Below are 18,849 nucleotides of genomic sequence, written 5' to 3'. Positions count from 1 at the left end.
GACGCATTTTTTATTATCACTTTTTTATTAATGTTTTACTCTACAGTTGTGCAGTTGTGGGGATACAGTACAGGCCAAAAGTTTGGAAACATTACTATTTTTAATGTTTTTGAAAAAAGTTTCTTCTGCTCATCAAGCCTGCATTTATTTGATCAAAAATACAGAAAAAATGATAAATATTGTGATATATTATTACAATTTAAAATAATTGGTTTTCAATTTATTATACTTTAAATTATCATTTATTTCTGTGATGCAAAGCTGAATTTTCAGCATCATTACTCCAGTCTTCAGTGTCACATGTGACATCCAGTCTATCACATGATCCTTTAGAAATCATTTTAATATTCTGATTTATTATGAGTGTTGGAAACAGTTCTGCTGCCTAATATATTTGATGAATAAAATGTTAAAAAGAACTGCATTTATTTAAAATAAAATAAAATATTTTCTAATTATATAAATCATCTTTACGATCACTTTTTATCAATTTAACACATCCTTGCTGAATAAAAGTATTGATTTATTTCAACCAAAAAAAAACCAACCAAAAAAAAAAACCAACTGACCCCAAATTACTGACCAGTAGTGTATATTGTTGTTACAAAAGATTTCTATTTTTAAAACATTTAAAACATTTTTTTTTTTACTATTTATTGATCAAAGTATCCTAAAAAAGTATCACAGGTTATGAAAAAATATTAGGCAGCAGAACTGTTTCCAACTTTGATAATGAATCATCATATTAGAATGATTTCTAAAGGATCATGTGATAGACTGGATGTCACATGTGACACTGAAGACTGGAGTAATGATGCTGAAAATTCAGCTTTGCATCACAGAAATAAATGATAATTTAAAGTATAATAAATTGAAAACCAATTATTTTAAATTGTAATAATATATCACAATATTAAATTTTTTTCTGTATTTTTGATCAAATAAATGCAGGCTTGATGAGCAGAAGAAACTTCTTTCAAAAACATTAAAAATAGTAATGTTTCCAAACTTTTGGCCTGTACATTTTATGGCATAGTAATGATATTTATTTACAGGTTTATTCAAAATAGCAAAGTTCACATTAAATCTTTATTGTAAATCGTGCTATAAAAGATAATGGGGACTTGACTTGAATGCTATGTAATGCTCTTGGTATTTGTGTTTAGGCTGTAATGTGTGTGTGTGTGTATATAGGCCTATATATATATATATATATATATATATGCTAAATCATGAACACAATGACGGGGTGAAATGGGCTGTGATGCATGGGGCGCCAGGTAAAATCTTGCCTAGGGCAGCAAATTGGTCAGGGCCGGCCCTGCTTCTTTAGGTTGAAAACCTGTTGGGCCCTGTCCCAAATGGCACACTCCGGACTTGTGGACTTCCTCAGAGTCCACACTTTGGTGACGTCATGTAGTGCAGACCTATCGGGCCCTTGGCGTGAGTCCACGAGGGCGCATTGAGAGGTATTTTTGGGACAGACTCGATCGGCATGCCGGAAATAACGGTCTGGTTGTTGTTGGACAGGAGAAATCACATTTTTGCGCTCCGACGTCTTATCTGCATGTCCACTACACAGCCTAATTTTACAGTTCTATATTTTGATATTATGCATATCACCTGGGCATTAGACAATAGATAAATCATGCTTATTTAAATGATGTATACAGTTGTACATAATAATACATAATGTTCCATTTGAACTAAGATTACAATTTTAAAACATAATTTAAACATATTTTTTTCAATTTACAGGTTTCAATATTCATACTATGTTTACATATGACTCAGTAAAGCCCTGCCATTCAGTTCTATTTATTTAATGAATCATAATGCGATCGTATTATTAAACACGCTATTATTATGTTTGAGACATCAACCACTGGTCGATGACCATAATGTTTGTATAAACTGTAGGTAACAACTGGTAAAATGTACATTTAGGTCATAAAAACAGTAATATTTTCTTCACAGCCATGTCAACAATTATCCGTGAGTGAAATCTCCTCCCATCTGTTGTCTGATTGGCCTTTCGCAAGGATTCCTGGGTAGTTAAAGTGCGTGGAGCCTGCTTCTATGCGGGCTTCGTGGAAGACCGCTTCAAGGGTACAAAGGGGGCGCTGCTGAGCACACTTCAGAGCGGTAAAATGCTGAATGGGACGGCCTACGGACTCGTAGACTCAGCGAGCACGCGCAATTCAAGTCCACGAGACCGAAAGTCCGCATGAAGTGCGCCATTTGGGACAGGGCCTTGGTTTATCACTTGGTGCCCCTTTAACACAATAAGATGAATCTGCTGCACAAACCTGCTCTTGTCCGACGGGAGATCCGGTTTCAGCAGCAGAATGTTGTACCTACGGGACAGAAATCTGAGTAATGCTGCAGGTAATCTGATGTGATGAACTGATAAAAATGTCATTTTTTTCTGCCAGCACACAAACCTCTCTGCAAACTCCTTGAAAGTTGGACGCCATGAGAAACCGTCCCGCCGGATTCGGATTGTTTCCATCAGGCCGTTGTACCTCAGCTAGAGAGGGGGAGGCAGAAAATATGAACATAAATATGACGGATGGGACAATTGAGACTCTGAGAGGTGCCATTAGGTCACTTTTAAAGGGATAGGTCGCCTACAAATAAAACAAGTTCATTCATTATTCACTCTTTTTTGTAACTTTTTTTAAAACTTTTTTTTCGAAATTATTTTTTTCCCATGAACACAAAAAAAAAGTCTCTTGAACGAAAGCTTTATTTTGCATACAATAAAATTATATTTTTACCATCAAATTAAAAAAATAACCAAAAAAGTATCACAAATGCAGTTTATCCAACTTGTGAGCTTTACTGCAAAATTAATATTCTTTCAAAAATGTCTTTTGTATTTTATAGGAAGAAAAGCAGCATAGATTTGGAATGATAGGAAAAATAAATAATAATTATAAGCGCTTTACTTACATTCAAGTAAATGTATTTAAATATTACATTATTACATATAATATTATACATAATATTACATAAACAATTATTTTATTATACATTCTTTATGTTTTTAAGTTACATTATATGCCAAAGATGGCAATATCCGAAATCCTTGTCCTTGTGGGGACATTTTTTTGATCCCCATGAGGGAAAACAGCGTATAAATCATACAAAGTGATGTTTTTTTGAAAATGTAAAAGGGGTCGGGTTAGTGTAAGGGGAGAGAATATACAGTTTGTACAGCATAAAAAGCATTATGTCTATGGAAATCCTCATAAAACATGAAATCACAACGTGTGAATACATTTTTTATATTATATTGATGTTTTACAGAAGCGTATTGCATTCACTTGAGGAAAAAAAAATCTACTCTGTTTTTCTGAATTAATGAGTTAATTATCTCAGAATTACAAGATAATTTTTCATGAAAAAAACGTTTTTGCTCTGTTTTTCTGAATTAACGAGTTAATTATCTCAGAATTACGAGATAATTTTTCATGAATAAAAAGTTTTTGCTCTGTTTTTCTGAATTAATTACTTCAAAATTATGAGAATTTTTTCTTTAAATAAAAATATTTGCTGTTTTTCTGAATTAATGACTTAATTATCTCAGAATTCTGAGATAATTTTTCATTTAAAAAAAACTTGCTCTGTTTTTCTGAATTAATGACTTAATTATCTCAGAATTCTGAGATAATTTTTCATTTAAAAAAAATTGCTGTTTTTCTGAATTAATGACTTAATTATCTCAGAATTCTGAGATAATTAAGTCATTAATTCAGAAAAACAGAGCAAAAACTTTTATTCATGAAAAATTATCTCGTAATTCTGAGATAATTAACTCGTTAATTCAGAAAAACAGAATAAAAAAAAAATATATGAAAAATTATTTCAGAATTCTGAGATAATTAACTCATTAATTCAGAAAAACAGAGCAAAAACTTTTTATTCATGAAAAATTATCTCGTAATTCTGAGATAATTAACTCGTTAATTCAGAAAAACAGAATAAAAAAATTTTTAATGAAAAATTATCTAGTAATTCTGAGATAATTAACTCGTTAATTCAGAAAAACAGAGTAGATTTTTTTTTCTCAAGTGAATGCAATACGCTTCCGTAATGTTTACATCAGGCTGATTTTTATTCTTTTAGGCTGCAGACTGCACTTCCACACTTCCACAGCAGGTGTCAGTGTTGCACAGTCATGTAGTTTAAACGGCACTGCACATGTACTGAATGAAACTGCTATTAGTCACAAACATGGCCAGATGATTTACAGCCTTGAAATGTACAGTTTATGCATATCGAGACAAATTATGTCATTTGAACGGGATGGTTCTTTGAGAACAGAACAAAACATTTTTGGTGGTTACTTACCACTATTATAACCAAGTACCCAAAACAACCTAGCAATGAGTAAGAATAGCCCTAGTAAAGTGGTGGCAAGTTTTACACAGGCAGACACCACTTATATTTTCTACTTTTAACTAGTATCTACACAGTACAGAGCTTATAGTCACTGTGTCAATGAACTAGACTGAGCAGCTCCAACAAGACAATCTCTTAGAACAGTGTTCAGTCAATATTGGCCCTTGCACACAAACCCAGTGGCTCCTCTATCATTAGAGGGATTTGGATTTAACTCAAATAACAGCACTAAAAGGCTTCCAGGTTTTAAGTACAGCTCAGAGAACTGGAGGGCAGGAAAAACTGAGAATGCATTTGGCTCCACTGTGGAAAATAAAAGGGGCCACAAACAGGGCCGAACCCAGCGGAGACTTGATGATTGTGAAGCTACCGGACCTGTGGTAACATACCTGATCCATCACCAGTTTGCTGTCCAGTTGATCAGGCTGTTTGCTTCGGTTGGGTTTGATGCACCGAACAAAGTGCGGACTGGCGGCAAACATCTTCTCCATAAGGACAGCCAGGGAATGCTGTGCGGAACAAAACGCTTTTAGTTTCCAAACAATGTAAAGACAGTTAGGCTGTTAAATAAACATAGGCAGGGTCAAATACAAGAGTGAATGTCAGCGTCTAATTATGACAATCACAATGCAAAAATCCTAACCGGACCGAAAATTAGGCTTCACTTCAATATGGGGTGAAATATGAACTTCTTGACAGTGTTTTGAGAGACTCAGCCATATAATATAATATTTCTGATATATACAAAAAAATATATACATATAGATGTGCATATTCAAGCACAGACACATGCAGATGCATTTACATACATCTGATTATAGGAAGCATCCAATAAACCGGCACATAAAGCATGCACTATGATTATTTGTAAGCATAATTTACCTTGAATTGCGCACCAACAGACTGCTTCCTGGTTGAGTTGAAGTTGTCACCTGCAACTTGTAGCTAAAATTGGCACACACAGGGTCATGTGGTCAAACACTACGTGCTGCATTCATTATCACTCATCTCAAAGACTAATTTGTCATTTGTACAGCAATGTATTTGCTGAAAATCCAGCCTTTAAATGTATTTGGGAAATACCATGTTTTAACAGGCACTCGAAAAGAAAACTGGTATGTCAAAAATTAAGTCAATATCTTAGTTATACCTTGGCTTTCCTTGGCATTAGTGTGCCTGTCCGAGAAATTGTAGCTGAAAAAAAGAGGAAAATAAATAAATGTAAATAATAAATAAAAAAACACAACAATAATAATTGTTATGTTATGTTATGTTAGTATGTATGTATGTATGCATGTATGTATGCATGTGTATATATGTGTATATATGTGTATATATGTGTGTGTATATATATATATATATATATATATACACACACACATTCAAAGTCAGAGTTGGAAACGTCTTGGAAAAAAAGGTGTCTTTTTCCACAAATTTTGTATGTATGCAAATTGTATAATATCCAAGGTGCACATTTCTAGTAATTGTGCAGTTAATTATCATATTGTATTTTCTGAAAGTTTTGGAATATTTTTCCTCTGCCCAAATTTGTCACTACCGAAACACAATAATAAATAATTTAATCAGGAGGCTTATATTGACCCATTCAAGGTTTTCAGAGGTAAATCAATAACAATTACAATTTTAACAACATTTCAAGTGTAATTTATAAGATTTGTTGTATTTTGAACCCAATCTTTCTTTGTAAAAGGCATTAAGTTAATCATACTGATTTCAAAGTTAAGGATTCATTAGTTTGAATATACATTGAACCAAACACTATAACAGCATCTTGACATGTTATTACAACAACAAGATGATAACCAGCACATGGTTACTTAGCACAGTTCTAAACAGCTGTACACACACACAAACTAAATTTAATCAAATAACACAACAACAACAAAAAAAAAAAACACGTCACAACCGAAACTTCACCACAGGTTTCGGTCGTGACTGTTTCGATAGTGACAATTTTAGATACTTTTGAGCCTAGCTCAAAGATGATAACCAGCACATGGTTACAGAGAGAGAGAGAGAGAGAGAGAGAGAGAGAGAGAGAGAGAGAGAGAGAGAGAGAGAGAGAGAGAGAGAGAGAGAGAGAGAGAGAGAGAGAGAGAGATATTTCCAGATTAAAAAATGTAGAATAGTGGTTAAAATCAGTCAAAATTCAGCCAATGGACTGAAACACACACTGTTTTGGTAGTGACATGAAAATGTGGGACACATTTATTTTTGAACATAAAGTTTCATGATTTAAAAAATAAAATATAAAATGAAAGCTTTTGTTTTACTTTACTTTGTAAAAGTAAAAAAAAAAAAAAGTACACATTTTTTTTTTTTTTTTTACAACAATGGAAAAAAATATTTTTATATAATTTTCACAAGTTGAAATTTAGGGGTTAGGGACAGCCACCTCCCAATTGAAAGTACCCAATAAAAGATGATTTTATATATATTAAGCTTACTTATATTTTAAATATTATTGTGGGATTTAATATATAATAGAAGGATCTTAGTAAACATCTAACATTTGAATAAATGCGATTATCATATATATATATATATATATATATATATATATATATGTGTGTGTGTGTGTGTGTGTGTGTGTGTGTGTGTGTGTGTGTGTGTGTGTGTGCATATGGATATATATATATATATTAGGGCTGTCAATCGATAAAAAAATTTGATCGCGATTAATCGCATGTTTGTCATGAGTTAACTCGCGATTAATCGCAATTCATCGCACATTTTTTATTTGTTCTAAATGTACCTTAAATGTAAACTTTTCAAGTTTGTAATACTCTAAATCAACATGGGCATGGATAAATATGGATGCTTTATGCAAATGTATGTTTATTATTGAAACCATAGTCAACATAGAGCATGAAGACGAGACATGTTTCAAAGGTCATAGATGTTTTTCAAAGAACTTGTTCATGTCTATTAGACACATGTAGAAAGAACAAAGAAATACCAGGTTCCCATTATTCTCTTTCTTTGCACTGAGCAATTTACTAACACAAACATGTTTAGATTTTTGCATGACAGGGCAGCTCTTCTGAAAATGCTAAATGTACATTTATTATTACATTAGTTTGTCTCTCTCTGTGCCCATTTTAATGGAGCTAAATTCTGAATAAAACTGTTTTCATTGGTATATTTTACTGTTTGTTTTGTCAAACAACGGAATGAATAATGAAATAGTGACTGAAACGCGACCCAATAAACATAACCAGCTCTCCCTTCCAAGACGTTAATCTGCACAAAAATCCTGATAATCGAGCCGTCGTCTGATGAAATCAAATACACATAAGATAAAGACAATATTTGTGTTGTGATTTCGGCTATACTTGCATGTAAAATTAGAGAAGCAACATAATATCTGTGTTTAACTGAATTAAAGCGCTGCTCCTCTCTGCCGCGCGCGAACGCGCGCGAGAGAGAGAGAGAGAGAGAGAGAGAGAGAGAGAGAGAGAGAGAGAGAGAGAGAGAAGAGAGAGAGAGAGAGAGAGAGAGGTGCGCGCGCGTGCTGGGAGAGCAGTACCGGCGATTCTCAGAAACTAAATAAGGTTTGGGCGCTTTTTTGAAGGAAAAAAAAAAAATCGCTAAAGGGGTCTGCAATGTCGCTAAGTTGGCAACACTGTGTATCTCCATTTCTTCAACTAGGGGTTGGGCCACGGGTCAAACAGAAAATACGCGCTGCGTTAATCGCCCGTTAAAAAAATTAGTGCCGTTAATATGATTTTGCGTTAACGCGTTATTAACGCGCTAACTTTGACAGCACTAATATATATATGTGTGTGTGTGTGTGTGCGTGCGTGCGTGTGTGTGTGTTCAAAACTGAAACTCACAACTAAATGTTATTTCCGCTTGTTTAAGTATCTAATAATCTGCGAACATCTAAAATATAATAATAGCCATAATAATTAAATGAATATTTCAATGACACACATGCATAGGAAAAACGGTTTAAACTATATTAAATGTAGTAAAAATTAAAAACATAATTATAATTAATATATATTATATTTCAATAATTATATATTTATTATAACTCCCAAAAATACACACACACACAAATAAATACATATGTATATATAACTGAATCAAATGCATGTAAATGCATCTAAATTCATTTATTCACTTATGTTTTGTTTATAACTATCTGTGTGTGTGTGTGTGTGTGTGTGTGTGTGTGTGTGTGTGTGTGTGTGTGTGTGTGTGTGTGTGTGTGTGTGTGTGTGTGTGTGTGTGTGTGTGTGTGTGTGTGTGTTAGTTTATTGCCGTTATAATATAGATGTGCCAATTCAGACCTGCGAACAAAACACTGAGGAGAGGAGTGACGCTGTTGATGAAGAGCTCACGAATGTTGGCTGGTATTGTGTCCCGGTTTTTCTCAAGGAAACCGCTTGCGTTGTATTGCACCTTCACAAAAAGACATTACATGCAGGAATAATGGACACATTATGAAAACAAACACCCTTATTAATCCATCTGCTCTAGGAAAAATTGCACACAATCAATTAATTATTAACCAGCACTACAATACAGATTACATTCTTTGTTGGCATCTAAATGAAGTCACTGATCAGGTGACTTGTTAGGTTAAGTAATGATGATGTTGGTTTGTAGACTCACCTTCCCAGCGTAGTGCACAATAGTGAACAGAGGGGTGTGGTTTCGCACAACCTCAAAGTTGGGAGCCGCTTTAAATTTGCTGTTCAACTTATCAACAAAATCTCGGTCAGTGGCCTGTGGGTGTTATATATATATAAATAATTTGAAAGAGATTGCAATACTTAAATTAACTGATTTAAACTACTACACATTTAGGTATACAAGCTCATCCAGAAAGCAGATGCTTTGGATAAAAGCATTGGATAAAAATATTTTTAATGCGGTTCAATGAAGGATTTGGCAACATGTTTTATCTTAGTGTCTCAGGTTTCAGCTAGAAACACATACCTGAGGAAAGGCACTTTGCTCATCCAGTAGAGATAGAATCCCGATGGGTTTCGTGAGGAACAGGTCCTGAAACGGGAATAAACCTGGCATGAGTGAATGAGTTTTCCATGCTGACAAGCTAAACAGGCTTTTCCAGCTGACGGCGCTGTGGAATATTGTTACAATACAGGATACGCAGTGTTTGAGAGTTGTAGGTTAAATGCTACATGAACGTGACCATAATCACAGGGCAGAGTTCATATTTACAGAGCAGATCGGCCACGAGGTGAAAACAAGCTTCAAGCAAAGACCCCAGTTTCCTTTAGTTTCCAATTCAGCATGCTGAAGGATTTGGGTCAGAATGCATGCAGAAATTTGAGAGAGAGAGATTCTCAAAGCTACGTGTCCTGCTCTGTCAGCACTTCCTGTGTTTGGGATTTACCACACGGCCGTCAGCCAAACGCAGAGCTCGGGTGTATTTTTGGAGTCGGAGAGAAGGAAAAAAATGGGGGGAAAAGTTGGAGAGAGAGCAGGACAAATCACAGAGGGTGAAGGTTTTGGACGTAGACGTACCAGTATGGGCTTGTTGTCCTTGTAGGTTATGGTCTCCCATGCGATGCCTTCCTCTTTATATTCTTTCTGTTCCATCAGAAAAATGTGCTAGAGGGAAATGACATGGAAAATGTGATCATCAGATTCACGGAGTGGCAAATCAAGTCCCGTTGAAAGAATCGGCAGTGACCATGATCGAATGTGGCATTTAAATGGTTCGTAACATCTGCTGCCTTGAGTTTTCCACACTACAGCCAGATATGTCTTCAAGATATTATGAGACACGCTACATTAAAATTACAACGTTTTCTTATTTGTATTTTGTTTGTTTTTTGCCATTTTACTGACAAAGAAAGTCCAAAGATGAGACTTCAAATCAAACTTGAGTTGTAAACATGTCAGCATGTGCACTTGCCAAACCACGTCTTACTTTTTGTTTCATAAAATAGGCTTCCCTATATAAATATCAAACTCATAATAAAGCACTATGAAGGACATACATGGTTGAAGAAGTACTGGAGCTGTTCGTTAGCCAGATTGATGCAGATCTGCTCAAACCGGTTCACAGCGAAGTTCTCGAAACCAAAGATGTCAAGGATTCCTATGAATAAAGAAAGAGCAAACCTCAATGTCACATATCTTAGGTAAGAAATTGTTGTGCTCTAAATTGAAACACAACCAAATGCAGAAACGCGCTGCAAATAACACAGACCACAACGGAAATGTTATCAGGGGAACCAAATAAGTGACGAACAAGTTAAAATTTGTAACAAGTGAAAAGATGTATAGATTAATTATTTTCCCTCATGTTCTTTTTCGCTATCTTTTTTATTGATTTATTTTAGTTTTCAGCTCATCGTTCTTTTCTCATTTGTATTCCGATGACATTGAACATATTGTTAATACATTTTGTGGTTTCACTTTATTTTGATGATCCCTTTAACACATTCTGTTGTCTAGAAGTAACATTGCACCTACATGTCTACTAACTCTCAGAGTATTAGTAGAGTATTAGTAGACTGGTAGGGTTAGGATAACTTGACATGTAGTTGCAAAGTTACTTATAGTCAGTAGAGTGTCTGTTGGAGGACCATCACAATAAAGAGTTATTAAGCAGATATTAAGCAGACAGTACACATACTCTAATGAGAGTTAGTTGACATATAAGTTACTTATAGTCAACAGAATGTTCAAAAGGGACCATCAAAATAAAGTGTTACCCATTTTGTATATTGTATACAAAGTTGTATGTCATAAACATGTCATTCTGTATGTTTTGATAAACAACATTTGTGTATGTCATCTCTGTAAAGTTAAAATAAGTAAATTAGCTGTAAGCACGTCCCAGCCGGGTTCATCACTTATTGGGGTCCCCTGAAAACATGTGGTCTGTGTTATTTGCAGCGCGTTTCTGTATTTGGTTGTGTTGTGAGTATTTGGAGCACACGTGTGTTGTGAAACTGATGAAGATGTTCTCTTAATCTGCAGGTGTTTTTTCTTTTTGCGTGTGTTTTTTTTTCAGTTGCAGCGCATTGAGCTCTCTCAGCCACCGTAGCAAAGTGAAAGTGAGACGCAATTTACTGGTATATTTACCTATTTCATTAAGCTCCACGTCAAAATCTACTTTAGGAGCAAGCTGCTCGTTGATTTTGCTGACGATCCATCCGAAGACGCGACCGTAGGCCACTTTAGCGATGGAATCTCTGGCATCTGAAATGATCATTTAAAAAAAACAGATGCTGATCAACATGAAAAGTGTCAAACACACCAGTGATGTCACACTGATGATGTGGTACCTTCAGCCTGCTGCTGGTTGTGGAGTCGCTGGATGGCCTCTCCTCGCGTCACTGACGTGGTGCAGGTCAGACTCTTCAGTAAATCCTCTTCCTGAACGCCAAACTGACCCTGGTCACAGAAACAAACACACAAAATGCTTCTTTTATTGTGCTTTTCCAAAGGTTTTAGCCGAGGAGGATGCGTTTCTCCTAGGGCTGCATGATTAATACAAATAAAACCAAAATCGCGGAATGGCTTAATGCGATTATCATATCACGAAGGCTTTGATTTAATTATAAATCGACTGCATGCTGCATGAGTGAAGTGCAGCACTGTGTTCATTGACATGCGAGCAGCTCATTCACTGGTGTTGCCTCTAGGTGTTTATAGCCAAAGTTGGCAATTTAACTTATGCGCAAAATTGGAATATCGTATGAAACATTTGCGAATAAAGACGCGCTTCCATCCCATGTGTTCAAGAGTAGAAAATTACAGGACACATTAAGACTGATAAGACTTTTACGACCAAGAAAGAGTCTGCAGAGAGTTGTGACGCTCACTTAATTCTTGCAGAGAAGGAGAAATGAACTCTTTTAATCCTATATATTCTATATATAACCACTTGAGAAATGTATAAACATGCATCTAATTTTCCCCTCTCATGATTTTCCTCTTATGTGGTTTATGTATGCATTCTCTCTTTTAAACTCTTTTGGATTAATGTTTCAGACTTGATGTTTCAGCATGTCTCTGCATCTGCTCTGAGTTTGGGTCACTTTAAAGTGCATTTAAAAAAAGAAAACATGCACCAACCATCTTTCCGTACTTAATAATAATACGTTTTAATTATATAGCGTCTTTCCATTGCAATTACATTTGTTTTCCTCAGAATTGCACAGCCCTGGTTTTTCCCAAAAAGTGCATACGCACCTGAGGTTAGATTCGTGATTCTTTTAAAGGAATGTTATTTTTAGAAAAAAAACAAAGAATGCTGAACATGTGCTGTCAGCTAAATCACATTGTGCAATGCGAACAGACCAAATTAATTGTGCTACCAAAAAACACACACACACAAAAAAACAGACCCTGCCATTTTGAAAGAACAATGACTAGTCAAATGTGACCAAGACGTAAATGTCATACAGGAAAGGTCATGTTAATTTGTCTATTTAGATGCTGGGGGCCATTGTGGACACATGGACCAGATTGGGCAAATTAGATTTGAAGTGCCTTTGGTGTGCCAATGTATATAAGTTAAAGTACACCACAGTAGATTTGATAAATGGAAATCGCCCTGTGTCAGGGAAATGCAGCGTGTTACTATTAACTCCCTCATACGTGTTAGGACGACTAATGGAGTCTAAACATAGCCACTTCTGGTCTTTCTGCGCTGTGTGTCTTATCGTAAAAGGCCAGATGTAGGCGGACCCACGCCTCCTTCAGTATTGCCCTTAAAAGAGTTTCTTTGTGTGCACACAGGCCGTAATTCACCTGATTAAACAGTAGGGAGGTCGAGGTGACGCTGGGCTAACATTCATCTTCTGAGAAACCCTCGACTTTTTTTAATTCAAGCGTCACTATTACTGTTGCTCATGGTTTGGCGTCAGTGATGTGGACAAATCTATAGCACTAAATATTAAAGTTCTGCATGTGCGTCATCCTTAAGTGATTTCTTAAATCATGCATGTTATTGAGGAGAGTGTGCTGTTACTTTACTATGTTATCAGACACACTCTTTTCACCTGCTGGACCAGAAAACAGCAAAAAAAAAAAAAAAAAAAAAAAACACACACCTCAAATCTATGGGTGAGAAAAGTATGCAGTTTGTTTTTTCCCTGTGAACAACCACACTAGCAACAACATGCTTAAATTACTCAGAACACCTTAGTAATGCCACAGCAACGACATAGCAATGTTTCCATTGCATGCATGTGCTTTTGCACAATGTAAAAAAATAAATAAAATATTGCGGATCATAGTTCTTTTGAGAAAAAAGCTCCAGTATTGACGAATCTATGCACCCCGAGTCAGTAAAGCACAGTGATTTTATCTTTATTTTCCCCAGTTTTTTGTGAACAATTATATATATATATATTTATTTTTTTATTTAATAAATTGCTCACGGTTCATTTTGTATCACAGTTTTAGGGTCACGGTTTCGGTATGGTTCGGTTTGTGCTATGTTCAGGGGAAAAGAGGATTACGGTCAAATAAAAATAAAGAAAATAAGAACAAATAATCTAACTACAAGCAACAGCACAAATAAATACAATAGAGCAAAGATAGTAATAAAATAAATAGTGCTTTTCAGGTTTTTCAATCCTTATTAAAGTTACAAAAGATATTAAATCCAGAGCTGTGAGTGATTTCCTTGTCTTTTGTTGTTCGATAAACATTAAAAACACAGACAGCAGGAATCTTAGGCTGCTGTCTCTTTAAGACATAATGCACTAATGCACAGATTCAGTACACTGATACTGTTATATAAGCGTTGTCTTTTAACCGTCACACCCCTAATATATATATATATATATATATATATAAATAAAATGCACTCAAAATTAGCTGGGCAATGAAATATTTAAAAGATGAACATAATTACGCGATATAAAAAAAAATGTGTTGCTATTTTTCTGATAACATTTTTTTCAAAAGCAAAAAGGGGGGGTGGGGGAGGTTTGCTTTGCTTCGTAGGGCAGCAAATATTAAAGTTCTGCATGTGCGTCATCCTTAAGTGATTTCTTAAATCATGCATGTTATTGAGGAGAGTGTGCTGTTACTTTACTATGTTATCAGACACACTCTTTTCACCCCCTTTACAAAAGCAAAAAGGGGGGGTGGGGAGGTTTGCTTTGCTTCGTAGGGCAGCAAATATTAAAGTTCTGCAAAAAGGGGGGGTGGGGGAGGTTTGCTTTGCTTCGTAGGGCAGCAAATTTGTCCAAAATGTTTATTATAATTATTATTATTATTATTATTAAGTAAAAATATTAAACAAAAAATAAATATTACTACTATTATTATTATTATTATTATTATTATTAATGTAATATTTCACTGTAAAATCAATATTTATGGCTGTCCTAAATTCTTCATTTTCAAACATTTTCATTTCAAAACGAAACATTTTAATTTTCATTTAATTTCCTCTGCTCTGAGACACTGATAACACCAAATCATGAGCTGCTAGTGTGTAAACGAACACAGTGCTGCGCTTCACTCTGAAACACGCAGCGCACATATTTTTTCAACTAAAATCACAGCTTTTGTGAATTGATAACCGCACTAAGCCATATCGCGATTTCCACGACTTTTCCAGACCATAATTTGCTTTTTTGGGCCATAAAATGCAGCCCAGGTTGATCAACTATATTCCTTTGTCTATTTCATGCATCAGTACAAGCATTTGCGCCGCAAGGTCTGCTGAAGTTTTCAGCGTTTGAGATTCAAACTTTTCTTTCCATTTGTCTTCACACTTGTGCACTAAAAACAGCACTGTTGTTAAAACTGCATTTTATAGAGGGTGAGAGTTGTCACATCTACCACCGAGTGTCATGATGACCTGTGAATTGTGACCAGTTCTGTGTTGAAAGAAGTCTGCAAGAAGTGCAACAGGAAACTCACTGCAGTAGCTTTTAACCAGCCACGTGACGTCTCTGACACCTTCAGAGCGTCGTTGTCTGTTGTTTCAAAGGTGATGTTCCCCAGGGACAGAATGCCAGCTAGAATAGTCATCATGTCCACCTTTTCCTACAAACGAGATTATGTGAATGTGAAACAGGAAAGGTAAGTGCATTAAAAATGGTGTGAAACTTGACGCCAACATTCGCAAACATCTTTTTGTAGTTCACCTCAATGTTACTGTGGTGTAAAAATCATTTTGGGAAGTTCAAATATTCAATGTAGCATCTTATTCAATCAGTAAATGTTATTTAAAGTTGTAGATGAGGCATTTATTCAAACCACAGGACATCTACAGTGAGTTTAGTTCTTACCTGCTCTTCAAATCCCACCATGTCCATGGCGTTACACACCTCAGCATATCTCACACGCCAGGCCTGCACTTCGTCTTTCTGCCCAAACCTGCCATTCAAATAACTGACAAGAACAAAAAATATGTAAGCCTAGTAGCCTACTGCTAGTTTTTTAGGAATTAATATTGTGTTGTGGGTCAATTTTGAAATGCTGGATGAACTATTTATTTCTTTTTGACATTTTTGTATATTTTATTAGGTCATGAATGTGCGTGCAAAGTTTCAACACAGATGTGTGTTGTAAAGACTGTACAAACTTTAGAAACTACGAATTGTGTTGGGGGTGAAATTGACCTCCTTTGGTTTCCATGTAATTTGCCAAAAAGCAACAGAAAAGCTTTACTGTAGGTTGTAAAAGGCTAAATATGAAAAACATGAAAACTTTATTCAAAACTGAATCATTAAAGGAGAATTTGCTGTTTCTTCATCTATTTGAGTTTCACAGTTGAACAGTTTTTTTTTTTTTTATATCACAATAATTAATTTGTTGTTGCACTGAAAAGAAGTGTGATAAACCATCTATATTGATAGATATCTATCTCTATCTCTATCTATCTCTATCTATCTCTATATCTATATCTATCTATCTATCTATATATATATCTATATATATATATCTATATATATCTATATATATCTATATATATATATATATATATCTATATATATCTATATATATATATATATATCTATATATATATATATATATATATATATATATATCTATATATATATATATATATATATATATATATATATATATATATATATATATATATATATATATCTATCTATCTATCTATATATATATATATATATATATATATATCTATCTATCTATCTATCTATATATAGATAGATAGATAGATAGATAGATCGATTGATCGATAGATCTACACATACAGTACAGGCCAAAAGTTTGGAAACATTACTATTTTTAATGTTTTTGAAAGAAGTTTCTTCTGCTCATCAAGCCTGCATTTATTTGATCAAAAATACAGAAAAAAAAATGTAATATTGTGATATATTATTACAATTTAAAATAATTGGTTTTCAATTTATTATACTTTAAATTATCATTTATTTCTGTGATGCAAAGCTGAATTTTCAGCATCATTACTCCAGTCTATCACATGATCCTTTAGAAATCATTCTAATATTCTGATTTATTATGAGTGTTGGACACAGTTCTGCTGCCTAATATATTTGATGAATAAAAGGTTAAAAAGAACTGCATTTATTCAAAATAAAAATAAAATTCTAATAATATAAATCTTCTTTACTATCACTTTTTATCAATTTAACACATCCTTGCTGAATAAAAGTATTGATTTATTTCAAAAGAAGAAAGAAAAAAAAAAAGACTGACCAGTAGTGTATATTGTTGTTACAAAAGATTTCTATTTTTAAAACATTTGCTTCTTTTTTCTTTTTTTTTTCTTTTTTCTTTAACTTTTTATTCATCAAAGTATCCTAAGAAAGTATCACAGGTTATGAAAAAATATTAAGCTTTGATAATGAATCATCATATTAGAATGATTTCTAAAGGATCATGTGATAGACTGGAGTAATGATCCTGAAAATTCAGCTTTGCATCACAGATTTAAATTCTGTATTTTTGATCAAATGCTTCCCAAATGCTAAATGTAGGCTTGACGAGCAGAAGAAACTTCTTTCAAAAACATTAAAAATAGTAATGTTTCCAAACTTTTGGCCTGTACGGTATATGGATATTTTACCATCACAAGGGTTTGAGAACCAGACATAACAAAAAGGCAGAGGCTATTTACAAATAAATACCATTTAAAAGTAAAGTATGTGAGTTTCGCTGCTAGAGGTTCGCTTATTCAAAACAGTAACAAAGGCATAGCTTGATGACGCCGTGAATGGAGGTGAAGTCAGGGGTTAAAGCAAAAGAAAACTATTTTGACTGATTTTGTCCTCGGCCAAACCTCATTCCACAGCCTGTCACACACCCAGTTTAAGAGCAGTTTCTTCTTCTTCTTCTTGTAATTAAGAGTATAGTGCGTACATGCTTTACCTTCACAAATGAAATACTCAAAGAACATTTGCATTTAAAGTCGACATGAAATCAAAATTGACCCTATTGACTTTATTAGCACATATTACTAGTCTTGTGGTGAACAATTAATCCGTGCAAGTTAAGAAACTGGAGAAAAGTCGTTTGCAACTTCCGGTTCACGGGGACTTTAAAGAAAGGCCATTTTGAACTGCGTTTCTATTATTTACACACTTTATGAAATTTCAATGTTTTCAATCTAATGCTTTTACAATGACTTGTGATGTAGTCATTCAACTAATTAACCATTTGCATAATTTTAACACAAGTTTTTATTTCTCAAATAATAAAAGCCAACAGAGCTTTTGCCGAAAAGTGAGCTAATATCACAAACTATACATAATATAATATCTGTTTTTATCCTAGCCATTATAAATAAATAATAATGTATAATATAAATGTATAATAATATACACTTGTCGCCACCTACTGGCTTAATAATGCAAGTTGCGCAAACACTCCCAATGCTGATACTGGTGAAATATAACATATTCGAGGACCATATACAACTAATAATATTTATACAATACTACTATTATGGTATTATAATTAACAGGTGCGTGTGTTGTTAAATTGAGCTTATATTTGCCACTGTAATTAGCAAAGAACATTTATATGTGTTAAATAGGAATACATTGTAATAATGTTAATCCCTGCTCTTCCTCTCTCATCTCCATCACATTCTCTCTTTCTTCTTCTCGCAGTCTCCTAATCTTTACCTTCCCAAAGCTGAGCTTTGATTGATACAGTCTTTGCAAACTAAATGTTTCTATTACTCGTTTAATACTTTTTATCATAAACCGTTGTTCGGTTTAGCTACTAACATCTCGAAGGCAGGCCAGACTCGCACTATATGATCGTTAACTGAAAGCGTGTGGTAAAGTGTTGCGCTGGACTTCGCGCTCGGCTCGCACCTTCTGTGGGACATTTTATGTTGCTGTTTTAATTATGCTTGTATGCCATTTTGATGTTTATGTCTATTACATTTAAAGTAACATTTAACGTTTGCGGGTTCCCAACTCCATCAAGTTACGTTTGATCACTCAAATTCAC

The 18,849-nt window shown here is 34.3% G+C and overlaps 1 protein-coding gene and 2 long non-coding RNA genes across 4 annotated transcripts in view; 2 read left to right on the top strand and 1 right to left on the bottom strand.

Annotated features, from left to right (window-relative positions):
* The window catches only part of LOC309489291 (myosin-IIIb), a 47,459-nt gene that overhangs the window by 15,686 nt on the left and 12,924 nt on the right, over nucleotides 1–18,849 (bottom strand). The window contains exons 7-20 of the mRNA XM_082157949.1: nucleotides 15,678–15,780; nucleotides 15,307–15,432; nucleotides 11,706–11,814; nucleotides 11,503–11,619; nucleotides 10,410–10,510; nucleotides 9,931–10,017; nucleotides 9,379–9,444; nucleotides 9,052–9,165; nucleotides 8,727–8,838; nucleotides 5,558–5,601; nucleotides 5,290–5,352; nucleotides 4,797–4,916; nucleotides 2,445–2,530; nucleotides 2,310–2,357 (exon numbers count right to left, since the gene is read on the bottom strand). Of these exons, the coding sequence (XP_082014075.1) occupies nucleotides 2,310–2,357; nucleotides 2,445–2,530; nucleotides 4,797–4,916; nucleotides 5,290–5,352; nucleotides 5,558–5,601; nucleotides 8,727–8,838; nucleotides 9,052–9,165; nucleotides 9,379–9,444; nucleotides 9,931–10,017; nucleotides 10,410–10,510; nucleotides 11,503–11,619; nucleotides 11,706–11,814; nucleotides 15,307–15,432; nucleotides 15,678–15,780 (1,296 nt within the window). The remainder of the gene's footprint in view (nucleotides 1–2,309; nucleotides 2,358–2,444; nucleotides 2,531–4,796; nucleotides 4,917–5,289; nucleotides 5,353–5,557; nucleotides 5,602–8,726; nucleotides 8,839–9,051; nucleotides 9,166–9,378; nucleotides 9,445–9,930; nucleotides 10,018–10,409; nucleotides 10,511–11,502; nucleotides 11,620–11,705; nucleotides 11,815–15,306; nucleotides 15,433–15,677; nucleotides 15,781–18,849) is intronic.
* LOC309489353 lies at nucleotides 443–18,440 on the top strand. 2 transcript variants are annotated; one of them, XR_014202387.1, is made up of 3 exons: nucleotides 443–783; nucleotides 17,285–17,896; nucleotides 18,244–18,435. It is a non-coding gene; the product is annotated as an uncharacterized lncRNA (long non-coding RNA). The 2 variants fall into 2 exon arrangements; XR_014202386.1 differs by lacking the exon at nucleotides 443–783 and adding an exon at nucleotides 7,062–8,209 and having other exon boundaries at nucleotides 16,622–17,896; nucleotides 18,244–18,440.
* Nucleotides 9,993–11,532, top strand: LOC309489361. Its single transcript, XR_014202394.1, has 3 exons — nucleotides 9,993–10,124; nucleotides 10,359–10,553; nucleotides 11,432–11,532. It is a non-coding gene; the product is annotated as an uncharacterized lncRNA (long non-coding RNA).

Source organism: Leuciscus leuciscus (assembly GCF_965113295.1).
Source record: "Leuciscus leuciscus genome assembly, chromosome: 24".
Lineage (NCBI taxonomy): Eukaryota > Metazoa > Chordata > Actinopteri > Cypriniformes > Leuciscidae > Leuciscus > Leuciscus leuciscus.
Note: the sequence above shows the minus strand (reverse complement) of the source record. Positions and strands in the feature narration are given on the sequence as shown.